The 24,635-nt window shown below is 40.0% G+C and overlaps 2 protein-coding genes and 1 long non-coding RNA gene across 5 annotated transcripts; 1 reads left to right on the forward strand and 2 right to left on the reverse strand.

Annotated features, from left to right (window-relative positions):
- Positions 1-1,907: 1,907 nt before the first annotated feature.
- On the reverse strand, positions 1,908-2,737 carry LOC122756815. Its single transcript, XR_006356659.1, has 2 exons — positions 2,291-2,737; positions 1,908-2,193 (listed from the first exon to the last, which is right to left on the reverse strand). It is a non-coding gene; the product is annotated as an uncharacterized LOC122756815 (long non-coding RNA).
- A 7,449-nt stretch (positions 2,738-10,186) lies between these two features.
- Positions 10,187-11,805, forward strand: LOC6573431 (putative gustatory receptor 98b). Of its 2 annotated transcripts, XM_044007254.1 has the most exons (3): positions 10,187-11,103; positions 11,163-11,239; positions 11,309-11,805. In XM_044007254.1, exons 1-3 carry the CDS (start codon positions 10,233-10,235, stop codon positions 11,483-11,485), a joined length of 1,125 nt encoding a protein of 374 aa, XP_043863189.1. In that variant the 5' UTR covers positions 10,187-10,232; the 3' UTR covers positions 11,486-11,805. The 2 variants fall into 2 exon arrangements, with proteins under 2 accessions (XP_043863189.1, XP_043863188.1); XM_044007253.1 differs by having other exon boundaries at positions 11,163-11,805.
- A 667-nt stretch (positions 11,806-12,472) lies between these two features.
- Positions 12,473-24,406, reverse strand: LOC6573430 (kinesin-like protein Klp98A). Of its 2 annotated transcripts, XM_001999475.4 has the most exons (12): positions 23,585-24,406; positions 19,488-19,711; positions 16,456-16,769; positions 16,198-16,367; positions 15,714-16,140; positions 14,904-15,650; positions 14,668-14,841; positions 14,408-14,530; positions 14,195-14,308; positions 13,148-14,135; positions 12,906-13,081; positions 12,473-12,838 (listed from the first exon to the last, which is right to left on the reverse strand). In XM_001999475.4, the coding sequence occupies exons 1-12, from the start codon at positions 23,629-23,631 to the stop codon at positions 12,596-12,598; spliced, it is 3,747 nt and encodes a 1,248-aa protein (XP_001999511.1). In that variant the 5' UTR covers positions 23,632-24,406; the 3' UTR covers positions 12,473-12,595. The 2 variants fall into 2 exon arrangements, with proteins under 2 accessions (XP_001999511.1, XP_015022410.1); XM_015166924.3 differs by lacking the exon at positions 14,408-14,530.
- Between the last annotated feature and the right edge of the window lie 229 nt (positions 24,407-24,635).

The following is a 24,635-nucleotide window of genomic DNA, read 5'->3' on the forward strand; positions in this document are numbered from 1 at the left end:
TTGAAAACTCAACAGAGGTTTTTGTTGCGGCGCACACAACGACAACGAGTCGCATTCATGTGCGTTTGCCGTTAGCGTTATTGTTGTTGCCCTGATTGTTCAAGCAGCTGCCACAAATTGCATAAATACTTGAACATTCCCACTTCCACATCTTTCGCACATCGTTTGCGACTTTTTCCTAGATTGTTTTTAATGACATTTAAATTGCCAAAATTACAACAGCATCCCACACATGCACACTGATGTGCTGGAAATCAATAATCAGAGAGTTCAATTGGAGTCATTGGCAGATCCAGATCCAGTCAAAAAAGAAAACGAAAAGCGACCAACTGCGGGAGCTGACAACTGCGCCTGATATATGTTCTAGTCTGGCTCGATAAATTTCATGTGACGCCACGTGTGTGTGTGTGTGTGTGTGTGTGTGTGTGTGTGTGTATGTCTGTTGACTTGCAAAAATGCCAGGGGGCGTGGCCAGGATGTGATATATGTATGTGCGGCATGTGGATAGCAATGCAAACATGGCACCTTAATCCACAATAAAAATTAATTGCATTTTTTTCAAACACATAATTATGAAGCGGGGGAAAGCGACGCGACGTGAAAAGCGACTCCAAAGTCACGTTAGTTCACACTGGGACAGACAATTGCAAAAAGTCAGGTGGCAGCACTGACAGCACACACACACACACACACACACACACACACACAGATACATAGATATATGTATATGTATAAGATCTCAGCATTTTGTTACAAACTTCGATAACATCATTTATCTTCACTGGCCACAGGCAGCCAACGGCAGGACGAGGCGGGGCGAGATGAGGCGTTGCCCAAGTCAAAGACTCGGCGCGCCGTTGCTAGATTGTTGTGGGGCATTCCGAGGAGGGGGCATGGCACAAAAATATTCCTTCTTTAGCTATTTATTGGCAATTTCGTTGTGCGCTGCGATATATTTCACATGGAAGCATCCTTAGCTCTATATTTCAAACTAATTGGCAAGGTTAAGCGAAGGGCTAACTGCGCAAGTTTCGCATGTGAAAAGTTGTCACTCGTTCGAAATCAACTTTAATTCACTTGATATTCGAGAAGGCGCTTTATTATCTCTGCTGCCAGTTGCCAGCAAGGTCACTGGCATAATAAAAGTAAGACCATTTTTATATCACTCCATATAGACAGCAGCAGCAACAACAACAACAGACTTGAGTCAACGCAGTTCGCCTTGGTGTTGTTTTTCTTTCTTTTGGGTGGCTGACGCCGCAATTAGGCCGCTCTAATGTGGCGCAAATTTCATGCAGCCAGACCAGATAAAGCGTATATTTTTTTAAGCCCAGGGAGTTCACAAAAAAAAAAAAAAAAAAAAAAAAAAAGAAAAACAACTCTCAAATATGCGCATACAATGTATACTATACTCTCAGTCAAACGAACAATAAACTCGGAATATCAAGAAGGCGTGCATAACTATGCCATACTTTTGCCACAAATCTCAATAGAAGCTTTGACAGCGCAGACAAAGGAAAGACATTCTGTACGAGCACATTATTATATTTTATTTGTTTATTAACCCGTAGGTGATAATCTGTGCCCAGCAGTGGGTTGCCTCACATACATATACAGCAGACATATAAATACATTTATATCCAACAAAATTCCATAAAAAGCAAGTTTATTCTTTGGCCATATATTATGCCAATGAAAATGAAGTGAAACCATTTTGAGAATGAACAGGAGAAAGATAAATTTCAAGTGAAAATTTATTCAATTCTCAAAACAAACTGTTAATGTAATAATTTGAAAGCATGAAAACCTATAAGACTTACACGAATTCAAGGAATTCGCAAAACAAATAAAAATTAAAGAAAGTCAATTGAACAAATTATATATACACACACACACACACATTCATGATTGTTTAAGAAAAAAATTTTTAATTAACAGAGAGCTTATAAAAGAATAAATCTCAAGAGCAGCTGCTAGTGAGCCTTGGCCCTAAACTCTGCCGTATACGTGGCGCACTTCTTCTTCACTTATTATGCAGAATAAGTAGAGCAATTTGCGCTGACAGCATTTGCCGTGCTGCCAGTTATCTGCTCTTCGTTGTCAGCTCTGTCTGAGGCTGACATCTTCATGGGAGTCTGGTAGAGAGATAAATACCACAATTGACCGCAAGAGCTCGTATTCATACCTTGTCCACTTGCAATTGAAAATAAAGAAGAGCTCGGTTACATATTTATGAACTTCTTCAGGAAGTGTTTGGTTACGCAAGAAGCCAAGTGTGGAGTTAACTAACCATCTGCTGGCCTTTCCATCTTCCGTCTTCCATTCTCCCTCTTCCATCCGTTTCGTCTTCATTTGGTGGTATTTCCATTGGAGGTTCTACTTATTGCTATTTACCATATTTCTGCTTATTTGTTTGCCTTCTATGATAAATATTTGAATTTAAATTCAAACGTGCTTGACACATAATACAGTGCCTGCAGCCAGTACTCGACGTAGCCCATTTCGCTGTGCAAATATTTTATGAATTTCAATGAGCCCCCGGCGTCGTTCGCCGCCTCCAGTGCTCGGCAAAAAGGGAAGCGAGACGTTGCCTGCGCAAATGCGGCAAAGTGTAAAAGGTAACAAAATGCGAAATTAGTTTGACACGTGTAGAAAAGTAAGAGACAGAAAGCTGCTCAGCTCAGGCCAGGCCAGGCCAACCAGGACCAGGACCAGAACCAGGCGTGGCTGCCAGGCCAGACCGCAAATGTCGCAGATTTGGCTGGAAATGATTTCTAGGGGATTTGCATCCTGTCGCCACGCCCAACAACGAACGTATGTATGTTTGCTTTCCATATTTGTGCTGGATTTATAGATTTATGTTGCCCAACGCTTCGTCTTCAAGGCCTCTAATTTATTCACACTTTTGATCCTTAAAGTAAAAAGTCATGTTGCTTTTAATTGAATTAAATTTATAATTAAATATAATCCATGGCCATGCAATTTACATAAAAGTGTTTTGACTTTTCAAGGCTTGCCGAACGACATGCTAAGTAAAACCACTAATTAAATTTGAAGTTTGCTTCCTTTGTTCGCCAACTACAACATAGGCTGGAGTCAGCTGACATTTTTACACAATCCCAAGCCAATGGGCCATGCCGATTGCTGGCGTAGTTGGCTGTACGAATAGAAGCTTTCAGGGACAACCAGGCCAGCAATAGTCGTGAACAATATACATATGCAAACAAATGGGCGAATGTGTACCCACATATGTGTGGGTGGGTGTGTGCGTGTGTTGTATGTGTGTGTGGACATGTCACCGCAAATCTACTTAAAACGCAATTAAGTTGAATGCAAATACAGTCGACGACAGCGCCTGACAGTGCAGCGCACACAATGGCAGACAGCGCGAAGGTGGATGCAGCTCTAATTGTCCCCCCTCCCCCCCCTTGGCCCACACACCTGTCAGCTCACCTATCGCTGGCTGTTTGTGATAATAATTCTGGATGGAATAAGAGATATATGGATATAAGAAACTGTAGCGGTGTATGGAAATATGCCACGAAGACCTCAACGAACAAAAGATACCCTGTAAAAGTGAACTATGCGAGACTGCCAGACTAACTCCATACAAAGTCGATGGAATCTAATTTATTTAATAATATAAGAGCATAATTTTCTTAAAATCTAATTAGATTTTCAGCCTTTGCTAAGATTTCATTTCATTCAAATATATAAACGCTTTATTTGATTAATTTCCATGGAAGACGACTTCACTAGAGTCGCATAAGTCGCCCAGCATATGGAGCAGGCAAGTCGACATCTATAGAGAGTTGAGTCGTGGGTGTTTAGCTCTAGCTCGAGCACTAAGGCAGTGTAGGATTTGCACATATGGTGGCGATGTCCTGAATTAGGCATCCTTTCAACCTGATGCTGCTGCTGCTGATGCTGCTGCTGATGCAGTGCATCATGCCGCACTCAGCTGGGTTTGTTCCTGATGCCTTAAAAGTTAAATTTGTTTTTGAATAAACTTTAATCAACTTTATTTGAAGGGGGAAAAATAAGACACGAAACAGAAGTCGTCGCATTGTATAACAGCGAAACGTTGACGGCTGCAACTTTTCCATTCAGCTTGACGGCATTCTTGAAGGTTCTTTGAAACTTTGCTGAAGAAATAACCATGTAATTGATGCTGCCGGCACAAGGGAAGCCCCGCCAGCACATTGTCTATTGTCTACCCATATGCGGCAGCTGCGGCCCGTGTGCGAGGAATTCGTTTGTGAATAATTCACAAATTAATAGCGCGCTCGTTATGAAACCTTTCAACAGTTTGGCATTCAATTAGGCAGCCCTGTATCGGTGTGGTGTGGGAGCTCGTATGCAATTGGCTGAGCACGAGTGCATTAGGTTCCGCACCTTCCGCACTTCCGAGACTAAGACATAAACAAACGGCCAGTGCCAGGCAGGCCATTCCAGCTGCAGTTGCAGTTCGAGCTGGGGAAATTTCTTGCCATAAATTTACTAAAAGCTTTCGCAACGAAAATTTGTTGCTGCCTTCCGCTGACAACATGGCTCACCTGGCAGAAGCCACACACTATATATATATATCTCTCTCTCTTGGCCTCTCTCTCTCTATTTCTCTTTCTAGCGCTTTCTCGCTTGGCAGGCTGCAGCCAAAGCAAAATTTACGCCTCTCCCTTCATTATTATTGCACTCTGCCCCAGCAACGTTGTTGTTCTACACGTGCTTGTTGTTGTTGTTGCTGTTGCTGGTGCAGCGGTTGCTGGCGGCTGCTGTGGCTGGCTTTGCGCTACCGCAGACAATTTGGCAGACGTGCAAACCAAGTTTCTAAATAAAAGTGCAAACTAAATGAGCATTTAGTGTGCGCGCATCGTAAATTCCTGTTGAAATATTTCTGTCGTCTTACAATTTAGCTGGCATTCCAGCGACTTGACTTCCACTTCGAGATGCGCACGAATTTAAAGCGTTAAATGTGGGCTCCGCCAAACGATGTAGGCGGCATGTGTTCAGTTTACACTTGTGTCGATTTGTATAGGTGTGGTGTGTGTGTGTGTGAGTGGGAATCTTTGACAAAGTTAAGTCCGCCCCATGGCGTTGGCCATAATAAAATGGTTTAATGAGGCGTCGCTGCTGCCAGCGCCCGTCATGCACCTTTTATATGTCTGGCAATGGTCGTTTGCCTGGACCTGGACAAGACAGACACACACACACACACACCTACATCACACTCGCACACATAGACACACGAGCTGCCACAGTTGCTGTCAACACACAGTCGTACATGACTTCATTAGTGTAATGAAAAAAGGCAAAACAGAACAAGAAGAAGAAGCAGAAGCAGAAAATGTCAAGGTTGCTCTCGGGCCGCTGCGTGCGAATTGTCGCCGTCAATGTTGGCCCATTTGCGAGAGCTTAGCGCCGACTGCCAAAAGGTTAACACTTGCAAAATGGCTGACGTGGACGTGCCGCATTTTCGTTTTGAATAACAAATTTAATTAGAATTAATATATGAGAACTAGAGCCGGGCAAATCTAAACATTACCCCAGCCGCCTCTTGGCAAAACTTGTACCAATATAAATGCATATATACATACGTATATGGTCATGTATGAGAAAGCCATTCACATATACGAGTGTATTATACACATCAGGCAATTACTATTTCTATGGCTCCACTTCCTTGGCTCGTGCAGTGTTCCAAGCAAGTCGACCTTTTATAAGACTAAAGGTCCTTCGCAAGTAGATCTAATAACAAATTTAATCTACAATTTACTAATTGAAAAAATTGAGGGTAATTGTTTTTCTTACAGCTCTGAAATACTTGAGAAGCCAATTAGAAGGAATGCTATACATTGTGAACTTTTTCCAGGATATGCTAATCATTCCTGTTGGCCTAAACTTGAATGCAAATTGTAGGTAAAATTAAAGGAAATTAGGCAATGACTTTATGATTAACATCAGCCATAGAGTTCATCTTTTCATCTGTTTGATGTTGAGTTGAGCTCATTCACCTCAAGAATAGAAAACCTGAAACATTTAAGTTGATCAACATCAAGCAACTTTGTTTAGTATAATTAAAAATTGAGTCTCATAAAACTACTCGAAATATAGATTATGGTATTAAATATCAAAGTCGGAGAATCAAGGAAGAAAAATTTTAAATTTGTTTACAAACATATCAGTAATATATAGAAATGTAGAAACGACATCGTATATGTAACAGGGCAGAACAGAGAGAGAGAGAGAGAGAGAGAGAGAGAGAGAGAGGGAGAGAGAGAAGGTAAGAGTGAACGAGGGAGAGAGATAAATTGATTGCAATTCTTGAGTGTAATTCGAAAGATTAGACAAACAAGCTTTAATAAGAGACTTACTAAAATTAATAATAAGAATAATATACTTGTAATAAATGCATATGAAATATAACTGAAATATTGTAAAATAGTTCAATGGTGAATCACATAATCTTTTTAAGTTTTTCAAATTATAAATTTAAATTTCGCCATAAAAAAGTTTTTTCGTTTAAGCTCACCATTATTAATTAGTCGAATAGGCCGGGTCTTAAAGAGCCTTTCCAGGTAAATGGCATGTTGGAAATTAATTAAATTAAATTAAACGCTGCATAATTTTTGTTAATTTATGCGTTAATTCAATTGGACGTGAGAGCTGCATTTCGAATATAAGCCCAGAAAGGCATATTAAAGTTAACTATGTACATATATGTTTGTATTTCATATAGTCAATATAGTTGTATGTATAGGTTTATTTACAGAAACATAATACACATGCACAGGGCGCACGGCACGTGGCGGATCCTCTCTGGGGAGGCGAGGGTGTGGGGTCCATTGCAATTTAACGCGCAATGGCCACGGATATCCGTTTAATGGCCATGAATACATAAATAATAAAAATGTATTTGTTTATTATACACAGACATCACAGAGACACGCGCTCACACCCACACACACACACACACACACCACACACACACACACTTGTGCAGAAACGCATGCAGAAGTCAGCTTACATGCTTTTATGCCAATTTATTTACCTTCGCAAATAAAATATATGGACAGTCTTTTTTAACGGAAAGCAATTTAAACAATACCCAAGAGTATTTATAATAAGCGCAATAAAAGGCAATGCAAAAACTATCTGCGCAAACTGTGAAGAGATTGCCTTTCGTGACAGTGTGTGTGTGTGTGCCTTTGTTACTGTGCGTGTGTGTATTGGTGAGCACTTCCGTTTCCTGTGGCTTTGTTGAAAATAATTTAATTTTATTGCATTTCAATTATTGTTTGCTGCTTGAATGGGCGAAACAACAACTAAAGCTATATATATATATTTTTTTTTTTTTTTGGCATTTTAGAAAAGAATTCGCATTCAAATAAAAAAAGAAAATAAGAAAGAAAAAAAGTGACAATGGTAAAATCAGACGCTTTAGCACAAAGACTCTTCACTTTTACACTTAGATATTCCGAGCGGAGTAAATTAAAAATGCCATTGGCCAGTTGGGATATGTGCAAGGGGGAATATCTGCATGTGCTCCACTTACACAAAGTGCTTAATCAAGCTGAAAAATAGACGACTTGAAAAAGAAATAACACACACACGTACACCAACACCCACACACACACACAACACACACTGGTACTGGCACTGGAATGGCTCACTCATTGAGTGGACAAAGTAAAGTGAAGTAGTTTAAAATTAACAAGTAACACGACTCAAAAAAAGAAAAAGAGCTGACTGGCAGATACCCTAAGTTGCTGGCCTAAAGATCTGTGAAATATACTTAAATATCAATTGCTATTAATTGGCGCTATAGCAATCGTACGGCCAGAGAAAAGTCCCTTACGGCTTGTAGCACAAAAAAATTGCACTAAGCTAATAAGCTCGTTTTACCCATTGTAAATGGACTCAGGGTATAAAAAGGACACGTGATCCTGCAGCGCGGACGGTCGCCTAAGTGAAATTCAAGCGAGCAGACAAGCGAACATTGGGATTAGGAGCTGCTCCGGAGGGTGCTTTCATTTGATTTGGCTGCCTCCAGTTCGCCTGCATGCCGCATACATTCGAATCAACGATTCTCTGCTTGTGTCTATTCTGCTAAATGTTTGCACATTGCAACGCACAAGAAGTGCAATTACGTTCACCAAATGGAAAATGAAGCAAGAAACTGGAACAGTTGCAGGCAACGTATACATCTATATGTATATGTGTATGGAAAAAGAAAAAAGTAACCATAGAGCACGGCTAGAGAGAAGGAACGAGTGCGGCTCAGAGAGAAACAGGACCTTACTAATTACTTTACATGGTTAGTTAATAAGTGTTGGCTAGATAAGCTTGTTATACAAAAACTAAAGAACCTTTTACAAATCGTGTAGACTATAAAATCAAAGGATTAAAAATATACTTACATATATATAAGTTAAGACTTTCGACAATCTAAGGAGGCTGGAGAGTCCAGTCAGACATTCAAGGGGAGAACCTAACGAGTAGAACAGATTTAGTTCAGTTCATATTCGGACTAGAGAGAGTTTAGACCTATTGTTTAAAATTATATAAAATATATTATTTCATTGAACACAAAGTTGTTATATATTCACAAGAACCCAACACAGCGTCCCCAATCACTAGTACTCTAGTGTGGGAGCGCTTAACTTATATTTGAGGCCTGCGAAGAGTTCACACATATCTGTTCATATAAAGTGTAATCTTGAAAACGATTTTTAAATAAATATTAAAGCAAAGTATATGTAAAATGTTTTTATATATATAAAGTAAGCTTAGAATAATATCGTTATATAAAATGGGTTTAAAATAAAAGAATAAATGTATAAAAAAATATTTTTTTAAATATGAATATATGAAAAAATGTATTAAAAAATAATAATAATAGAAATAAAAATATATAAACTAATCATAATAATATACATAAATATGTATAAAATAATAAATAAAAAAAAAAATACAAAACAAAACCATTATACCCTAATTTCCCATTTCCCATTTTCATTAAAAAACAAGTAAGAAAGCTCTAGTCGAGACTGCTCGACTACGAGATCCCCTGAACCCTTGGAGTAATAGCTATTTCAATCATTTTTCGCGTCTTTCAGCTTAAACACGCACACACACACACACACATGCACGCAACTTGCAATTTGTTATAATTTTGTCAATAAATGAATAAAAAAAAAAAAAAAAAAAAAACACACATGCACGCACACACAGGCATACACACACACACACACACACACACACACACACACACGCATAAACACGCATGAGCGGCAGTGATCGCTTACTATGAGAAATTAATTGTTTAATAACTTTTTTTGTGGACGTACGATCTTCATGAAACTTTCAGATTATGATTATAACATGAATATGCATGTAATTGCCAAAGCACAAGTCTCTAGTATTTGAAATACGTTTTTTACAAAAGTGAGGGTGAGGGGGTGAATCTAAGGGTGGGGGTAAATTTTAACAAAAACCGAAATTGTATAAATTGCATATAAAAATACATTTAAAATTTGGAGACTCTAGCTATAAAGGTGTAGAAGATATAATTTTATAACTGGTATTCGATAAGGTTTTTTATCGATAAAAAAAGATCGGGATGAGTTATCGATTTTTAATGATAAACTTGATATGCGCGCTGTAATTACGGACATTTTAAAAAAAATTGAAGTCTCTAGCTCTTATATCTTCGGAAATCGACGCGTTCAAACATACGGACAGACGGACAGACGGACAGGGCCAAATCGACTCAGCTCGTCGCCCTGATCAAGAATATATATACTTTGTGGGGTCTGCCACGCCTCCTTCTGCCTGTTACATACATTTCAACAAAACCATTATACCCTGATTTCCCATTGAAAATGGGTTCAGGGTATAAAAAATGAAATATCGAGTTCATATAAGTACTCTTTTCCGTAAGCTACGTTTTAATTAATGACTAATACTCTAACTAATGACTATAATACTATTACTAAAAATAAAAAATTATAAAGAAAAGTATTTACATATGTATATAGCACCTATGTAAAACTACATGTACATACATATTACCTTGACCTTTTCTTAACTGATTCGATGTGCTCATATTTGTTTTACCTTATGCAAATATTCAACTGTTTTATCAATGTAATTAATCGCATTGTTCAAATGGCCTGGAGCTCAACTAATTAGTCGAACTCAACTAGTCAGTCACTCGAATAGCTCGCTCAGTCATGGAGGGCAATATGCTGACTGCAGCACGGCCCTATCTGCAGTTGCTCGCGCTGCTGACGCTGACGCCGCCGCCCAGCTTCTATGAGGGAGCTCTGCGTGGCTGCGATTGGCGGCTCTGGATGCTCGGCTTCGGCTGCTACTGTTTCTGCATACTGCTGCTGGGCATTGATGTGACCTATGTAAACATCAGAATACTCAACTTTCAAATTCTAATGTTGGAGGTCGAAGACTTCACAAGTGCCCAGGGCAAGGTACAAAAGCTCTGCTACCCGCTGCTCTTGATCGTCATTCATGGCAATATGCTGATATATTTTCGCAAACTGGGAAGTATTTACACGGAGATTGCAGCCCTGGAGAGGGATATCGATGCCGCCTCGCAATCTTTGGGTGGGCTGGGGAGACGTCTCAAGTTTCGCCAACGTTTGGCTAAGCTGATTGGATTGTGGCTTCTTATTCTATCGGTTGCATTTCCATTGGTTTCAGTACCCTCAATGACGGAATATATGGACTGGTACTACAAGATTTTCACCGAATTATTATTAGTCATGTTTCAAATGAAAATCGTGGAATACGGCTTGTTCGTGCTCTTCGTGGAGGAACTGCTGCTGCGTCTGCGCCACACGCTCATCCAACTGCAGCAGGAGTTTACCAACTGCGAGCACCACGCCCTGCTCCAAGCCTTGTGTGTGGCACTCCAGCGCAATAAGCAGCTGGTGGCCCGTGTCTGGAAGCTCGTCGGGGAGCTAGAGATATACTACACTCTGCCGATGATGTCCTTGTTCGTGAATAACGGCTTTGCCATGCTGCACATCGTCAATTGGGCCTATATACAAACTCTGAATCCAAACGATTGTACCAACTGCCGCTTTAGTAAGTGCTTCAGATTGGAGTAATATATCAACTTGGAAATCTTTTTATTTTAATTGCAGCGCGTTTTGGCAATGTTTTGATTCTGCTACTAAATCTCTTGATACCCTGCTGGCTCAGTCAAAGGTGCATCAATACGGTAAGTTGTACACCTGTTGAACTTAATACGAGTATAATGATATACAGATATTCATTTGTACTTCTACAGTACGCCAGTATTAATCGTATTATTCACAACGTTCGCTGCGGCGCTGGAAATAGCAATCCGGAATGGCTCAGCAATATTCTGCGAGAATATGTACTGCAAATGGAGCATTTAAAGCTGCGCTTTAGTTGTAGGAATTTCTTCGATATAAATCTGAAGAGCTTTGGTGGAGTAAGTTGAATCGGTGAGAAGAAATTCAGATTATATATTCATATAAGATAATATTTTCCTGCCAGATGGTGCTCACAATAGTTAGTTACAGCATTATTCTGATACAGTTCAAGCTAAACGACTTGGTCGAGGCAAAGCCAAAAAGCTTGACGAAAGCTCAATGAAAGCTCTGCCCTGCTCTATGTTAACTTAACAGACCTTCAGCTTAACATTGCAGACATGGCAGCAAATGCGATTTTTTAAAATACATATTAAATTGTTTTATTGAAACATTTATGCTATTATTGTTTCTGCAAGTGCATCGGAGCAACTTTAACATTCAATTCTCATTAGGCTATATCTTAGTAGCTAACATTTAATGTTTTTCCAATAAATTGTACTCATAATTAGTGTAATATAATTGCGACAGTCAGCTTATGATTACTTACGAACTAAATATTGCTTATCACCTACTGCTAAACATCTGCCTACCTGTGACCCATCAGTGTTGAATTATTTCTATAATTAGCTTACATTTAATAAATATATATGCCTTGATTGTTTTTCTCTTTAACAAACTTGTGAAATGTTCAGTTACGTACTTTTGTTTGGATTTAGATTTGACATATAACTTTCATTAGATAATCACAGATTGAATAACTGGAATAACTTTTGGAAGTTCCCCGTACAAACAAGACATTGAAGAATATTTAACTAGAGCAAAAATTATCTATTTTAAAATACGCCCAGCGACATTATCCGGCGCAAGCTAACCAACAAATCTCAAACATGCACGTATTTAAATACAACACACACAATAATGCCTTCAGTAGCAACATTTACAATTACGGTTTAAGGTAAAGCTCCATACAGTGATTGTTAATGACTATGTAGCTATGTATGTATATAATTGCAGTTACATCTATAAAAGTAATAACAAAGTGGAAGGACACTGGTGGTCAATTATACATACATAGAACATACAAGGTGTTATCGTAGATACACAATTAAATTTACATCCAATACTCGGTCTAGCTAACTAAAACAGGCCCAAGTTTTCGTTCATATAGCTAAGCAGATAGTACAAATAAATAAATAGACACACTGTAGGCAGGAGATAATTCAGCAGTAGGCTAACTATTATCCCGTCCCGTGCTTTCCGTTCTCGAACAGGCCCTTCTTGAAAAAAGACGACAGCTGAACGAGGGAGGCACGCGTGAGGCCCGGTCCCCCGGGTCCGTCATAAATTGGACATTGCGGTATTTTCGAGCAAACGACGAAAAGACGACGCAAGTACAGTTCCAGCAAGCGACGACGATGCTTCGCTACCGGTTCACTGTTCGACGCAAAAAACTCCCGGCGAGGAAAAGGCAGTGCAGAGATCTGTATAAATCCGAATCAATAAAATTATTAAAATACAAAATATGTAAACTTAACGCATTTGTTTTACCTTGGCACCATAGCAGTGCTTCATGCACAAGTGCAGCTCTCGGAAGCGACTATAACGACGCAAGATGTTTAATTTGCCATCGGGAAGAGCAATTCGTACCTCGTATTCGTAGTGGGTCTGCTTGCCAGCTCCGCGCATCACGAAACTTGGTATGGTAATGAAGTGTTCGCCTTCAGCTGAGCACGTAAAAAAAAAATTCAAATTAATTTCGGTGAATTTTGGGTATTTCAGCAAACACATACGAAATTCTCTCATGGAGGGGCAAGATCTCGTCATGCTGGGCGAATATATCTGTGAGGTAGACTCCTCCATACTGGTTGGACTCATCACACTGGAACGCATTATGGAACTTTCCAAATCGTATTGTCTCTCCATGCCAGTACGCTCCTCTCTGCAGCAATCTGCGTGGGACTCCAGGTCCTGCACTGTTTGCAGCAATTCCTGTTCCATCTGCATGTAGCTTCGTTGAAGTTCCTGCAGAACCGCAATCTGCTCGTCCAGCTGCGCTTTGTTCACATCCGTTTCAAGACTTTTCATAATTTGAGCCTTCTGAGCAGCGATCTTGCGGCGTTGCACATGAAGCGGGCAATAGGCGCGCGTCACGTTTGAGTTTCGACCCAGCTCACAAGAAGAACAGGAGCCCGTTTCATCGTCGCTGGTGCGTGTGGTCTGTCTGTAATTGCCACCCGATCCGTTTTGGACGACCGCCTGATTGCGGCTCTCAAGGCACACTCCACTGTCGCTCATAATGGCCTGCAAGCTGGGCGCATTTGAAGTGCTGCCACTGCCACTGCTTGGGCCGGCAGTGCATGTGCGTGAAGCATCCTCGCTGCTGCCGGAGAAGTCATCCTTGCGCGTGTCCTCTGCGTCGTCGTCTCTATCGCACGAGCAATTGCTCAGCGGCGACTGCTGGCCCTCTGTGATGGTAGGTGACGACAACAGCGAGAAATCCGATTGAGCCGTATGGAAGGTATCACAGGTTTCATATGTGTCCGATTTCGAAACTTCGTCCGTATCATTTGCAGCTGGCACCGGCAGTTGCATGCTCTGCTTCTTAGCCCTCATTGCCTGGGTCTCCTTCTCGCTTTCGGCACGCTCCTGCCGCAGTCGCTCCAATTGCGTCTGTATTTCCAGCATGGTCTCATCCACCTTGGCGATTTTGCTTGTGCTAGCGTTCAGTATGCGTTCCTTCTCAGCAATTTGCTCGTCCAGCCTGCGTATCTCCTCATTCTGATCGAATAGATTGATTTTAATAAAATAAAATGTAAATATAAAAGACTTGGACTTACATTTCTTCGTACCGTATCCTTGATAAATTGTGCTGCAAACAAATCTAGCGAATCGGAGACATGCAGCAGCAGCTCGTCATTTAGGGGGGTGCCGTTCTCAATCTTTACTCCCATCTGCAAAGGACAATTATAGGTTGGAGCTTAGTTAAGCATACAATCTAATTAATAGTCTAAGTGCAAAGCAAAGTAAAATGTTAAAAATAATAAACAAACCTCGTCAAGTTTGCCACAATCATGCAGCTCCTGCAATTCTTTCGCTACATACTCAGAGAAATCGCGTTTCTTAGAGTCGAGCTGCGTTTGAAATGCTGAAATTTGTCTACACACAATGTCGATCTAAAATGAAAATGTATCGAACAGAAAAAAAAAACCATAAACAAATGAAACGAAAATAATAAATCAAATTGGACAAGCACATGCGAAACAAAAGAATCGTAGCATTACATGCAGTTCGTTTCATCGGAAGCACATACCTGAACTTTTTCATTGTTCTTTTCCCACAGCAGCATATCCTTGCGTGCAAGCAGCTCTTGTTCACGGCAATTCAATATCTGCATGTTATCCATTTTTTCCAGCTCCAGACGCTTCAGTTCCTCCGTTAGCTTTCGCACCTTCGTCTTGTATTGATCATGCATCTGAACTCGCTCCTGTTGATAACACAATAAAATATTAATAAATGGCGAAGGAAATTTACTTGTATACCACATACCACATTCAGTTGCTTCAGTGCATTCTCAATGGTATCCAGAATTTTTCGATTTTCATCCTGCAACTCGGGATCGTCGCGAGACGTGGGCCGTTGCGGATAATATTGGCGGTCAGATCGTTTATAAGGCGATGATGTGCTGCCTGTCATGGCATCTTCTTCCACATAGGTGCTGCATGTGAGCAGGTTTTCCCGTGACGATGTTATTAGCGATAGGCGCGACATATCCAGCTGAGAGCGGTTCAAGTCCTTGCGTAATTTTTCTGCCTCGGTGGGATTGTTAAAGCGAAAAATGTTGGTGCGACCGAGCAGTATGATATCGCCCTGAGAAATCTGTTTGGGTTCATCGATGAGATGCGCATTTACCCAGCACTGAGCTTGCGGACAGGGATGCAGCGTAGCCACACCCCCTTTGAGAATAATGCTGCAGTGCTGCGGCCGTATGCCATCGCCCATAAGCTCAATGTGCTGCGGCACCTCTGCATCCTCAGTGCCGATGCGAGTTTCGCCCTCCTTCAGACTGTACAGAGTGACGCCTGTGGTGACATCATTGTGTATGCCGATTAAATGCGGAATCTCCGAATCGAGGACAACGCCCACGCCGGACTTGCGCAGCCCGAGACTCTTTTGCTCCTGCAATATGGACTGAGCCACCTTCCATTTCTCGGTCCACTCTTCGGTAAGGACTTTCTCCTGCGCCTCCTTCTTCTGTAGATCGGCCAGCATCTTGAGCGAGGGCTGCAGCGATTGCTAATTGGGCGTAACAATTTATTAATTACATTACTCAAAAGATTGAATTAAGCAACTACTTACAACATCGCCAGTCAGCATGGACTTGAGCTTGTTGATTTCCTCACGCAGCTCGCGTATTAGCTTCACATTCGCATCCTCATTAACCGTGGGCTTGTTGATGATGTTCTTGGCGCGATTCGCGTAGCGCAGTGTGCTCAGCGTTTCGCTGTAGTTGCAGTCCGCCGGAGACAGAGCTGCAATCATGATGGTCTTGCTGTTCCCGCCCAGACTGTCCTTGAGCAACCAGGTGAGTATGGAGTCACGATAGGGAATGTAGAGCACGCGCTTCGTGCCCCCGTTCGGTGTGGTGGCCAACGTGGAAGTATTATGGGCGCTCGTCTGTTCCGCTAATGCTGAAATGACGCTGCCCAACGTGACCAGGGATTTATTGATGTGGGCACCCTCCTTTAGCCGCTGTCCCGTTGCACCCGTTGCATTGGCCCGTTCGCTGCAACAACAATTGGTTAATGACATAACTCTATGCTCTATGCACTAACTAACTCACCTGCCCGCCAAGTCGACCAAATGGATTTTGGAGACGGTCTCGCTTGGCATGTCATTCATGAAGACAGCCTGCACAAACGTAATCGTAAAGATGGCATGACTGCGACTGCTCGTGTCATTCATGTTGGTGCTGGCCGTGGTGCGATGGGCATTGCCCCGCGCAATGCACTCCTGAGAAGAGACAGAGACAGAGAGAGAGAGAGAGAGAGAGAGATAGCATTAGTCTCGTATGCTACGCAAATCAAGTACCAGCACTCACCTGTATCTCTTCAAAGTCGGAGACCGCATGCTGCGACAAGTTCTCCACGTAGGGGCCCAGGCTGCGATGCTCACGCACGCGCAGCGCATGGCCTGTGCTCTGCGCGGCGAGCAGATCCTTCACCCGCTCGTTATATATCTCCAGGTAGCTGGCGTGTGTGCGATATCCCGTGCCCGACTCCTGGCCTACGCGCATGCGCGCGAACAGCTCCTCGCAAATGCGCGGTATCAAACCCGGATTGCTCGGTGTGCCCATCATGGTAAACGTCTTGCCCGATCCCGTCTGGCCATAGGCAAAGACGCAGGCATTGTAACCTGTCAAGTTAAACAAAGACCATGTGAATGCCAACTCCTATTGCCAATTTGAAAAAGGTGAGAGGCTGTTGCATCGCGAATTGTTGCATGCAATTGCGCCACTTGACAAGCGTTGGCCAACACACGAGTGGCACTGCGAGCCGTGACTAATGTCTGGCATTTCGATTACGTCAAGTCTATTTCAAGTATACTCTTTAAACAACACATCATAAATATTATCTTCAATAGAGGTGAAAGTGGCGGAAGGATGCAAAAGAAAGACATCTGTGCTTATAGATCCTAAATGTGAGATATATTTGTAGCTGCTTCTAATGATTGATTGTCATTGTATATCATATTATATCATCTCAATAAATCATAATATTTCCTGGATTACTAAATATTATTGGTAGGAATATATTTTTTTAAATGACTGAACTATAAAATTTTATAATAATATAATAAAATAACATAATATTTTATTAATTAATTATTGCCACTCAATTAACACAAGAAACTTGTGTTAACAAACTGAAATGCTTATAATCCACATAGTTTATATTAAAATTCCATAGACCATTATACAAATACTCATACTATATAATATAATGCATAAATATACATACATATAATATAATACTACACAATATAGTGCAGACTCATGTGGCTCAGATTAAGGTAAATTGCTCTTTGTGCATATTTATACGAGGTGCAATCCGCTTGGCCATTGCACATCCGTAGACGGAAGAGTAGACAGTGAAAAAAAGGAAAAAAGTAAAACACTTTTACTGCAATTGCAGCTCAAGTGTCTGTCGGTCACCCGGCGGTCGGTGGCGACAGTTGGCCCCACCCACTGGGCGGGCTGTGACGCGTTTAAAGCATTTCAACGGCTTGTTTGGCCGCTGGCTAGCACTGAGACTGCTTGAATGGGACTCGCCGACGACATCTTCGTCTTCATGGACCGCACAAGTGTCGCAACAACAACGCAAACAATTACACTGCCAAGTCACTGGCTCATTTGGCCAGTCAGCCCCACGACAGACACTAGGCAAAGGCAAGCCCCAGCACCTCGCTAGGCAAATGGACTTCACTTGCAGTTTTTATTTACTCTTTTGTAGCCTACCCTAACAGGGAGCATGACGCCTTTGTCTTTAGCTGTGTTCAGTTAGTAATCTAAATAGTATATCGCTGATTACATAAGATATGAAAGCTATTGAATGCTTGTTCTGTATATACTGAGTAAATCCATTTGTTTAGAATAGATGTTGAATTGAAATGAGAATTTGAATTGAATACTAGGTACAAAAATATATTTGAGAAGAGAATAGAATATTTGAATAATTGAAATAAGAATTTGAATTGTATATAAATTTTGCTGGAAAGAAGCACATGCATACAGAGGTATATCTATTATTCTATTTCATCACATATGACCTGACTTTAATTGATTTGTATAATATATATAAATACAGGTTTAAGCAAGTATTGTATGTATGTGTGTAGAATAAAATTGTTTATGTGAAAATATATTTGCAAAAAAGCAGCATTAGCTTCTTATTATTTTTTATTTTTATAAAATAATTTTATTTTATATAAATTTATAAGCGCAGGCAGACGCCCATTGATTCAGTTATTCATATATATTTTGACTAAAATTTCAATTCCCATATATGTATGTCAGTTTATGAGAAATTAATTTTATGCTAAACAGATCCAAATAGTCTGATTTGTTGTCTGTACTAGAACTCTATTAATCGTTACTAAATATGATAAATATTTTAGCCGAATTAACTTCTCGAACAGCCAAAGTGTCTCAATTGGTTCGCAAGGGTATCTGAACTTCGGACAACGCAACTTTGTATCCGCGTTTAGGTTTATCCAAGTTTTTTATTTGCTTTTGCAGCACATGGTTGACTCGTGTTCATGCAGCTTTTGCCATTCCCACTTGGCCAATCTTGGACGGGTAATTTGATATTGAGAGCGTGCCAAGCAGCAGAAACGGCAGCAGCCGCAGCAGCAGCAAAAGTCAACAACAAACAATAACAATAACAAAATCAACTAGATGCAGCAAACAGCTGTTCCATTTCGATTGGCATTTTCTGCAGTTGTGGGCGAAAGTTTTTTGTTTGTTGTATTTTTTGGCTTTTGTTTTTTATATATTTCGCCAGCAATAAAAGAAATTAGCCTTGTACTATAGTTAATGTCGAGTGAAAGCGCATAAAATATTACGCACTGATGGAAACGATATCCCAGCACGTGCGACTCGTGTCAACAATCTATCAGCGCACTAAGGCGGTGCCAGTGCCAGGGCCGGTCCCAGTGGGGCACCCACTTAGGGTATGATGGGCTGGAGCCGAACGTCAGCCGGAAATTTGCATGTCTGTGGGGGCGAACCGCAAAGCGAGTCGACTATTTTTAGACACACGCATTGGGTTAACCACAGCGAAACCCAGCAAAATCGAAAATAAACTACAAAGCAAACTAGAAATTGTAAACAAAGCAGAGCGAGTGCCAGCAAATGAACTGCCAAATATGTGCGTCTGACTGGCTGCCAATATGCGAAGCCAAATCAGTTAAAGTCGTGGCAGGCCGGCAGCCGAGTCGACAGCAATTAGCTGTCGACTAATGTGCACCACCCCTTGCCCCTGAGGACCAGCGGACTGGCGACCCACAGCAGTTCTGATGTCATCGCAGCGTTTGTTTGCCTCTCGGCTCGCGGTTATGCAAATGAGAACTCACCTTCGTAGGCACAGTCGACCACATCGTTGCCCAGATCGCTGTACACCTGCTCCTGGGTGGCGAAATGCGAGTCCTCCGGGTCGAATGACCAGTACGAATAGTCAAAGGTGAAGTCGTGGAAGGCCTCCCGACCGGCGTCGCGTATCGACTGCAAGCGTGGCTTCAGCAGGCGCGTCTTCTTGCCCTCCATCTCCACAATTAGCTGCGCGTCCATATCATTCTCGCTGTAATGAAGAGCAGAAGAGTGACATTTCAATACGCCGTAAATGACCTTGGCCCCATCACAATAAAATCAACTGACGTCACGCAAATGATTCGATTTGCCATTGTCATTAGATTGTCCCATTAGTGAGCACGCCCCCCGTTCGTTGGCAACCCGAGCTGACCCATCCATAACTATTGCTATTCATAAGCGCAGTGCATGATCCCCAAGTGGGGTATGACGCGATAGCAGCTGAGCTTAGAGCCCTGCCACATGCAGCGTTGAAGCGAATGTCACATGATTTCTTAGTCGACCAATTACGAAAACCGATTCCGGTTTTTGTTAACTGCAATTTAAAAAAAAACTTGAATCACTAAAAAGAAAAGACGTTGACCAGCGGCCACATAGTAGAACGTTTGCTGCAGGAACCGGTTCACAACGACATCGTCATTGTCATCATGATCATCATCATCGCCATGCCGATGGAGGCTACACCCACCGCAGTTGCATGTGCCAACGGCATCAGCAAACAAATGCCACCAATTTCAAAGACTTGCCACTATGACTCAGTCAATGGCCCCGCATAAAGACAGACGCTGATGCCGCTGCCGCTGCTGCTGCTACGAGCATTTTATTATTCTATACGCTTCTATAGGGCATTTCAATCATGTCATTGGATGTGTGAAATCAATAAAAGGGAATTACTGAGCACAATTCAGTAGTGACTGCTATATTATATTTAGAGTCTTTATAAGAGGCTAAACAAAAAATTAATAATAATAAAAAATAAATACAATTTGAAAATATGATATTCAAGAAAAAACCTAATTATAACAAATTAAAAAAAAATAATAATAATAATAATAACAAAAAAATAAAAAATAACAAAAAATAAAATAAAAAAAATACTGTTTAAGTTAAAAATATATATAAAATAAATATAATAACACAAATATTTAAAGTAATAATAATATAAAAAAGGAAAACAGTTTTTAAATACAGTTTCAGTGTTATAGTAAAGGCTTTAGATATTGAAATATTTATAAATTTAAGCTACATATATGAATAAGAATTATTGGATTTTTCTTAATGTAAAAAAAAAAAAATTAAGTTAAAAGAAAAATTAAAATTAGAGATAGTTGTTTCAATAAAGATAAATTTACAAACAAAATTATAATATTTAAAAGTTCATTTTAAAATAAAAATTTCTTGAATTAATAAAAATTGCATCTGCATAGATAGTATATTATCTTGGTGCGTATGCAATGCAATAGTCGGCCTTACGAACCTAACTGTTCCATGCCGCTTCATATACATATATTCTATCTATTTTATTTATTTATTTCATTTTTTTATCTACATGCGTCTTGTCCCCATTTAAAGCTCAATTTTAGGTCGTTCCTCTTTTTCTTATGGGCGCATTGCTCATTGCTCATTGCTCGTGCCGCTTTGTCTGTGGCATGTTTACGCTCCACATTCACATTCAGCTGCAGCCTGCCTGAATGTGAGTGGTTCTCTGCTCAATGCAGTCGAGTGGTTTTAATTCTTTAATCTGTTCGTTGTTTTGTTGTCGAGTGCTTTGAGTCGGTTTATTGCGCATTCCCCTGCGCTTTATCTCAATCTGTGGCGCTGATTTTATTCCATAAACTAGAGACTTCAGTTCTGCAGTTCTCTTGATTATGACCAAATTTCTGACTCATGACACACAAAAAAAATATATGTATTTATATACAAAAATATATATACATATGCACGAGCAAATCGCTAATAAGCTTTATAATGAATGTGGAAGTTGTTTGATTTGCACTTGCGTGTAAAGTGCATTCAAAATTTATGCATAATGCATAATGCATAATAAAGCCTGTCTGTGTGGGTTTGTCTGTGTGTGTCAGTTGTAATACTCTGTCAGTATTACTCACGAAATTTGGATACAATTTAAGTGCTGCATACCAACACATAGACAAACACAAACACACACCCATACACCCATCTATATGTATTCACATACAAACATATTTACTTAATAAACAATTACATTTGGCTTGTTTCATTTTTCGCCCAAGCGAAGCGCTCTTCCATGACTGCTGCAGTGAGCGAAAAAACCGGGTCAAAACCACTTAGCACTTAGATAAAAAAAAAAAAAATATTTTACAATTTCACGCAAATAGGCAACCATATAAGATTGCCCAACTTTATATTCTTTATTGGTAAATAAACTTTGCCTGTAAATAGACTACAGTGGTCTCTCTTAAATTAACTATTTACATTTAATGGATCATATAATTAAACTAGTATACTTACAATGTTTATTACATTTTTATTCATTAAAAATTGTATATAATCAATGAATGATTCCATTAAAACATCGACCCCACATATACATCGTTCTATATATCGAAAAAATATACAACAAATGTTATCAACACTACTCATTATCTGTGTGGTTTGAAAGATACTTGAAAAAGCACTTTTATTTACTTATACCCTCAGTCAATGGAAAAGGGAAATGCCATGCTAAAATGCTATATCACTTTTGTAGTACATATTTTCCTAATCAGTCTTAAGAACGGAGTTCATCGATCATGCAGCTGTTTCTATAGTATTTTTAAAATTGATCTGTATCGAATTTTCTAGTTTCCAAGTAATCTATTAAAGATCTCATGAGAACTTTAGCTTTTCAGATCAATTATTTATTTGTTAGTACATAGATAGATTCCTCCAAATTGGACACAAATTAAGCTAAGAATGTTAAAACTCTGATAGTTCAGGGTACTACGCAGTCGACTTAAGCATTATTGCTTATTTGCTTTTATATTTCTATTTCATTTCAGTTTTTTTTTTTGCGTTTTCTTACCCACAAATAAGTACTAAAAATTATAGATTTATAAATAAATCAATGTCTGATAAGATAGTTAAAAGTTATCAGAAATGTTTGATTGTTATTTGTTTTGGCTGACATAAAGTATTGAGATTTTTTCGTTATCTTTCGTGGCGGAAGTGATGAAGTTAATTTAATCGATGCAAAAAATAAATAATTAGTTATTATTAATTATTTGTTAAGTTTTCACACAAGTGAGCAAACATTTCTCTCTGTGTACAATCAGGTAAAATTTGCAAAACAATTTTGTTTTCACGCTAAACAAATCATCAAATATGCATATTTCTTCAAGCTGTGCGAGTGTGTGTGCAGGTGTATGTGTGTGTGTGCAGTTATGTGTGTAGCCGGCAGCAATTGTTTTACATATGCCGGATGACGTCACTTGATATACAAATTAGGAACTCCAAAGAGCAAAAGTGAACTCTAAAGCGCACCAAATCTAAGTTGAATCTCAACATTTTGCGTACAATGAAAGTCATGAAAAAGAAATTAACTCATTTATTTTGCTTCTTTTTTCGGGTTTTCTTAATCGAAGCGAAGCCTATGAGATGAATGACATCATTAGGGTTTTCGGCTTTGTTGCTTTGTTCGCTGCCTCGTAGCCAAAAGAGTTTTGCGCTTTATGAACGTCTAAGCCAACTAAATGTGCCACAAGTAATGAACGCGTCAAGATAGACAAGATAATCACACACACACACACGCATAGTAAATATGTTTAATGTGGTTTTAAGTAGCCGCTGGCCAAGTTTGGGCCAATGTACTTTGAGAGCGCTGGCTTAACTTGGTCAAAAACACAAACAGTAGCAAAAAATAATAATAAAAAAATTTTTCTAGAAAATCACAATCTGGCAACGTCAGCAACGCAAATGTTTTTTTCGTCGCAGCTTTTAAATATTTAACGGGATGCGCAACAGGCCAATCGAGGGGCGTTCACAAATGGTCGCTTTATCAGTTCTAGTTGGAACTAGTATGCGAATTCCAATTCGAATGCAAATCACACTGGCTGCATACACTTACCGCGAGTTGAAGGGGCGAACCCTTACGGCAACCTTGAGCGACGACATTTCGGTGGTTGCTTTGGCAGCAGCTCTTTTTATTTCCTGTTGCTGTTGTTGCTGTTGTTATTCCTTGGCTATGCGCGGCGGCAGCACAGTTATGTTAAATATGTGGGTGCGAGGGGGATGTACAGTTTGGTTCGGCTGGCGTGTTTGGGCATTCAACGGAATAGCAACAGCGACGTAACTTTGATTGTATTAGTTTTGCCGCACGATTGTTCACAGTGTATTTTGTTACGATATTTCTTGTTTTCTTCTTTTCGCTTCTTGTCCATGCACATGTATATATGTTTGTATATATTTGCGTGTTACTATTGCTCTGGTTGCTGTTGTGCTTGTTGTTGCTGACCTTGTTATTTTGTTTTTGTTTTCGTTGTCGTGTGCAGCGTTTCATCTTGCGCGCGACATTCGGAAACAAGCACTGCACATAATAGTAATTGAAACAATAATTGTGCACAATTTGATTCACTTGCACCTTTCATTGTTTATCTCCTGTCCAGAGCAGCAGCAGCAAGAGCAGCAGCAATAACCAGCAGCAAAGCCTCTGGCAATGCGCTTCATTTGTGTGCGTGTGTGTTGGTGTCAATTTGAGTGGTTTGCTTTGTTTCAAATGCAAATGTTTTTGTCACGATTTAAGCACTGATGAGTAAATTGCATATATTGCACATCCGAGCGTGAAAACGCACGACACAAAAATATTGGTTATTTTATTCGACTTGTTTTTCGTGTGTATTGTGCGCGTTCCGATGTTGTTGCTTATGACGTCTTCTTCTTACTGTAGAAATGTTACAGTGTTGCACAATGTTAATGTTAGCACAAGTCGCTGTTGTACTCAAAATGGGCACTGTTAAAAAGCAGTATTTTTCAAACTTGCTGCACAGTAAAAAATTTCATAAAAATACTAAAATCAATACAAATTATATTGCCCAAACTGTAACTTACTGGAGCAAACAGTTGCAAAATAATAATTCAATTCACTAAATACTCAACGTAGTTGAGAGCCAAACTTACGC

Source organism: Drosophila mojavensis, unplaced genomic scaffold, assembly GCF_018153725.1.
Source record: "Drosophila mojavensis isolate 15081-1352.22 unplaced genomic scaffold, ASM1815372v1 contig_16, whole genome shotgun sequence".
Lineage (NCBI taxonomy): Eukaryota > Metazoa > Arthropoda > Insecta > Diptera > Drosophilidae > Drosophila > Drosophila mojavensis.

What these genes read in the sequence shown, in the direction of transcription:
- LOC6573430 (XM_001999475.4), bottom strand. Translation starts at nt 23,631, where the DNA reads ATGTCGTCGCTCAAGGTTGCCGTAAGGGTTCGCCCCTTCAACTCGCG. An exon ending in CCGACTTTGAAGAGATACAG is followed by an intron (nt 16,368 to 16,455) that starts GTGAGTGCTGGT and finishes GTCTCTTCTCAG; the next exon opens with GAGTGCATTGCGCGGGGCAA. An exon ending in AGAACAATGAAAAAGTTCAG is followed by an intron (nt 14,531 to 14,667) that starts GTATGTGCTTCC and finishes TTTTCATTTTAG; the next exon opens with ATCGACATTGTGTGTAGACA.
- LOC6573431 (XM_044007253.1), top strand. Translation starts at nt 10,233, where the DNA reads ATGGAGGGCAATATGCTGACTGCAGCACGGCCCTATCTGCAGTTGCTC. An exon ending in TTGTACCAACTGCCGCTTTA is followed by an intron (nt 11,104 to 11,162) that starts GTAAGTGCTTCA and finishes TTTTAATTGCAG; the next exon opens with CGCGTTTTGGCAATGTTTTG.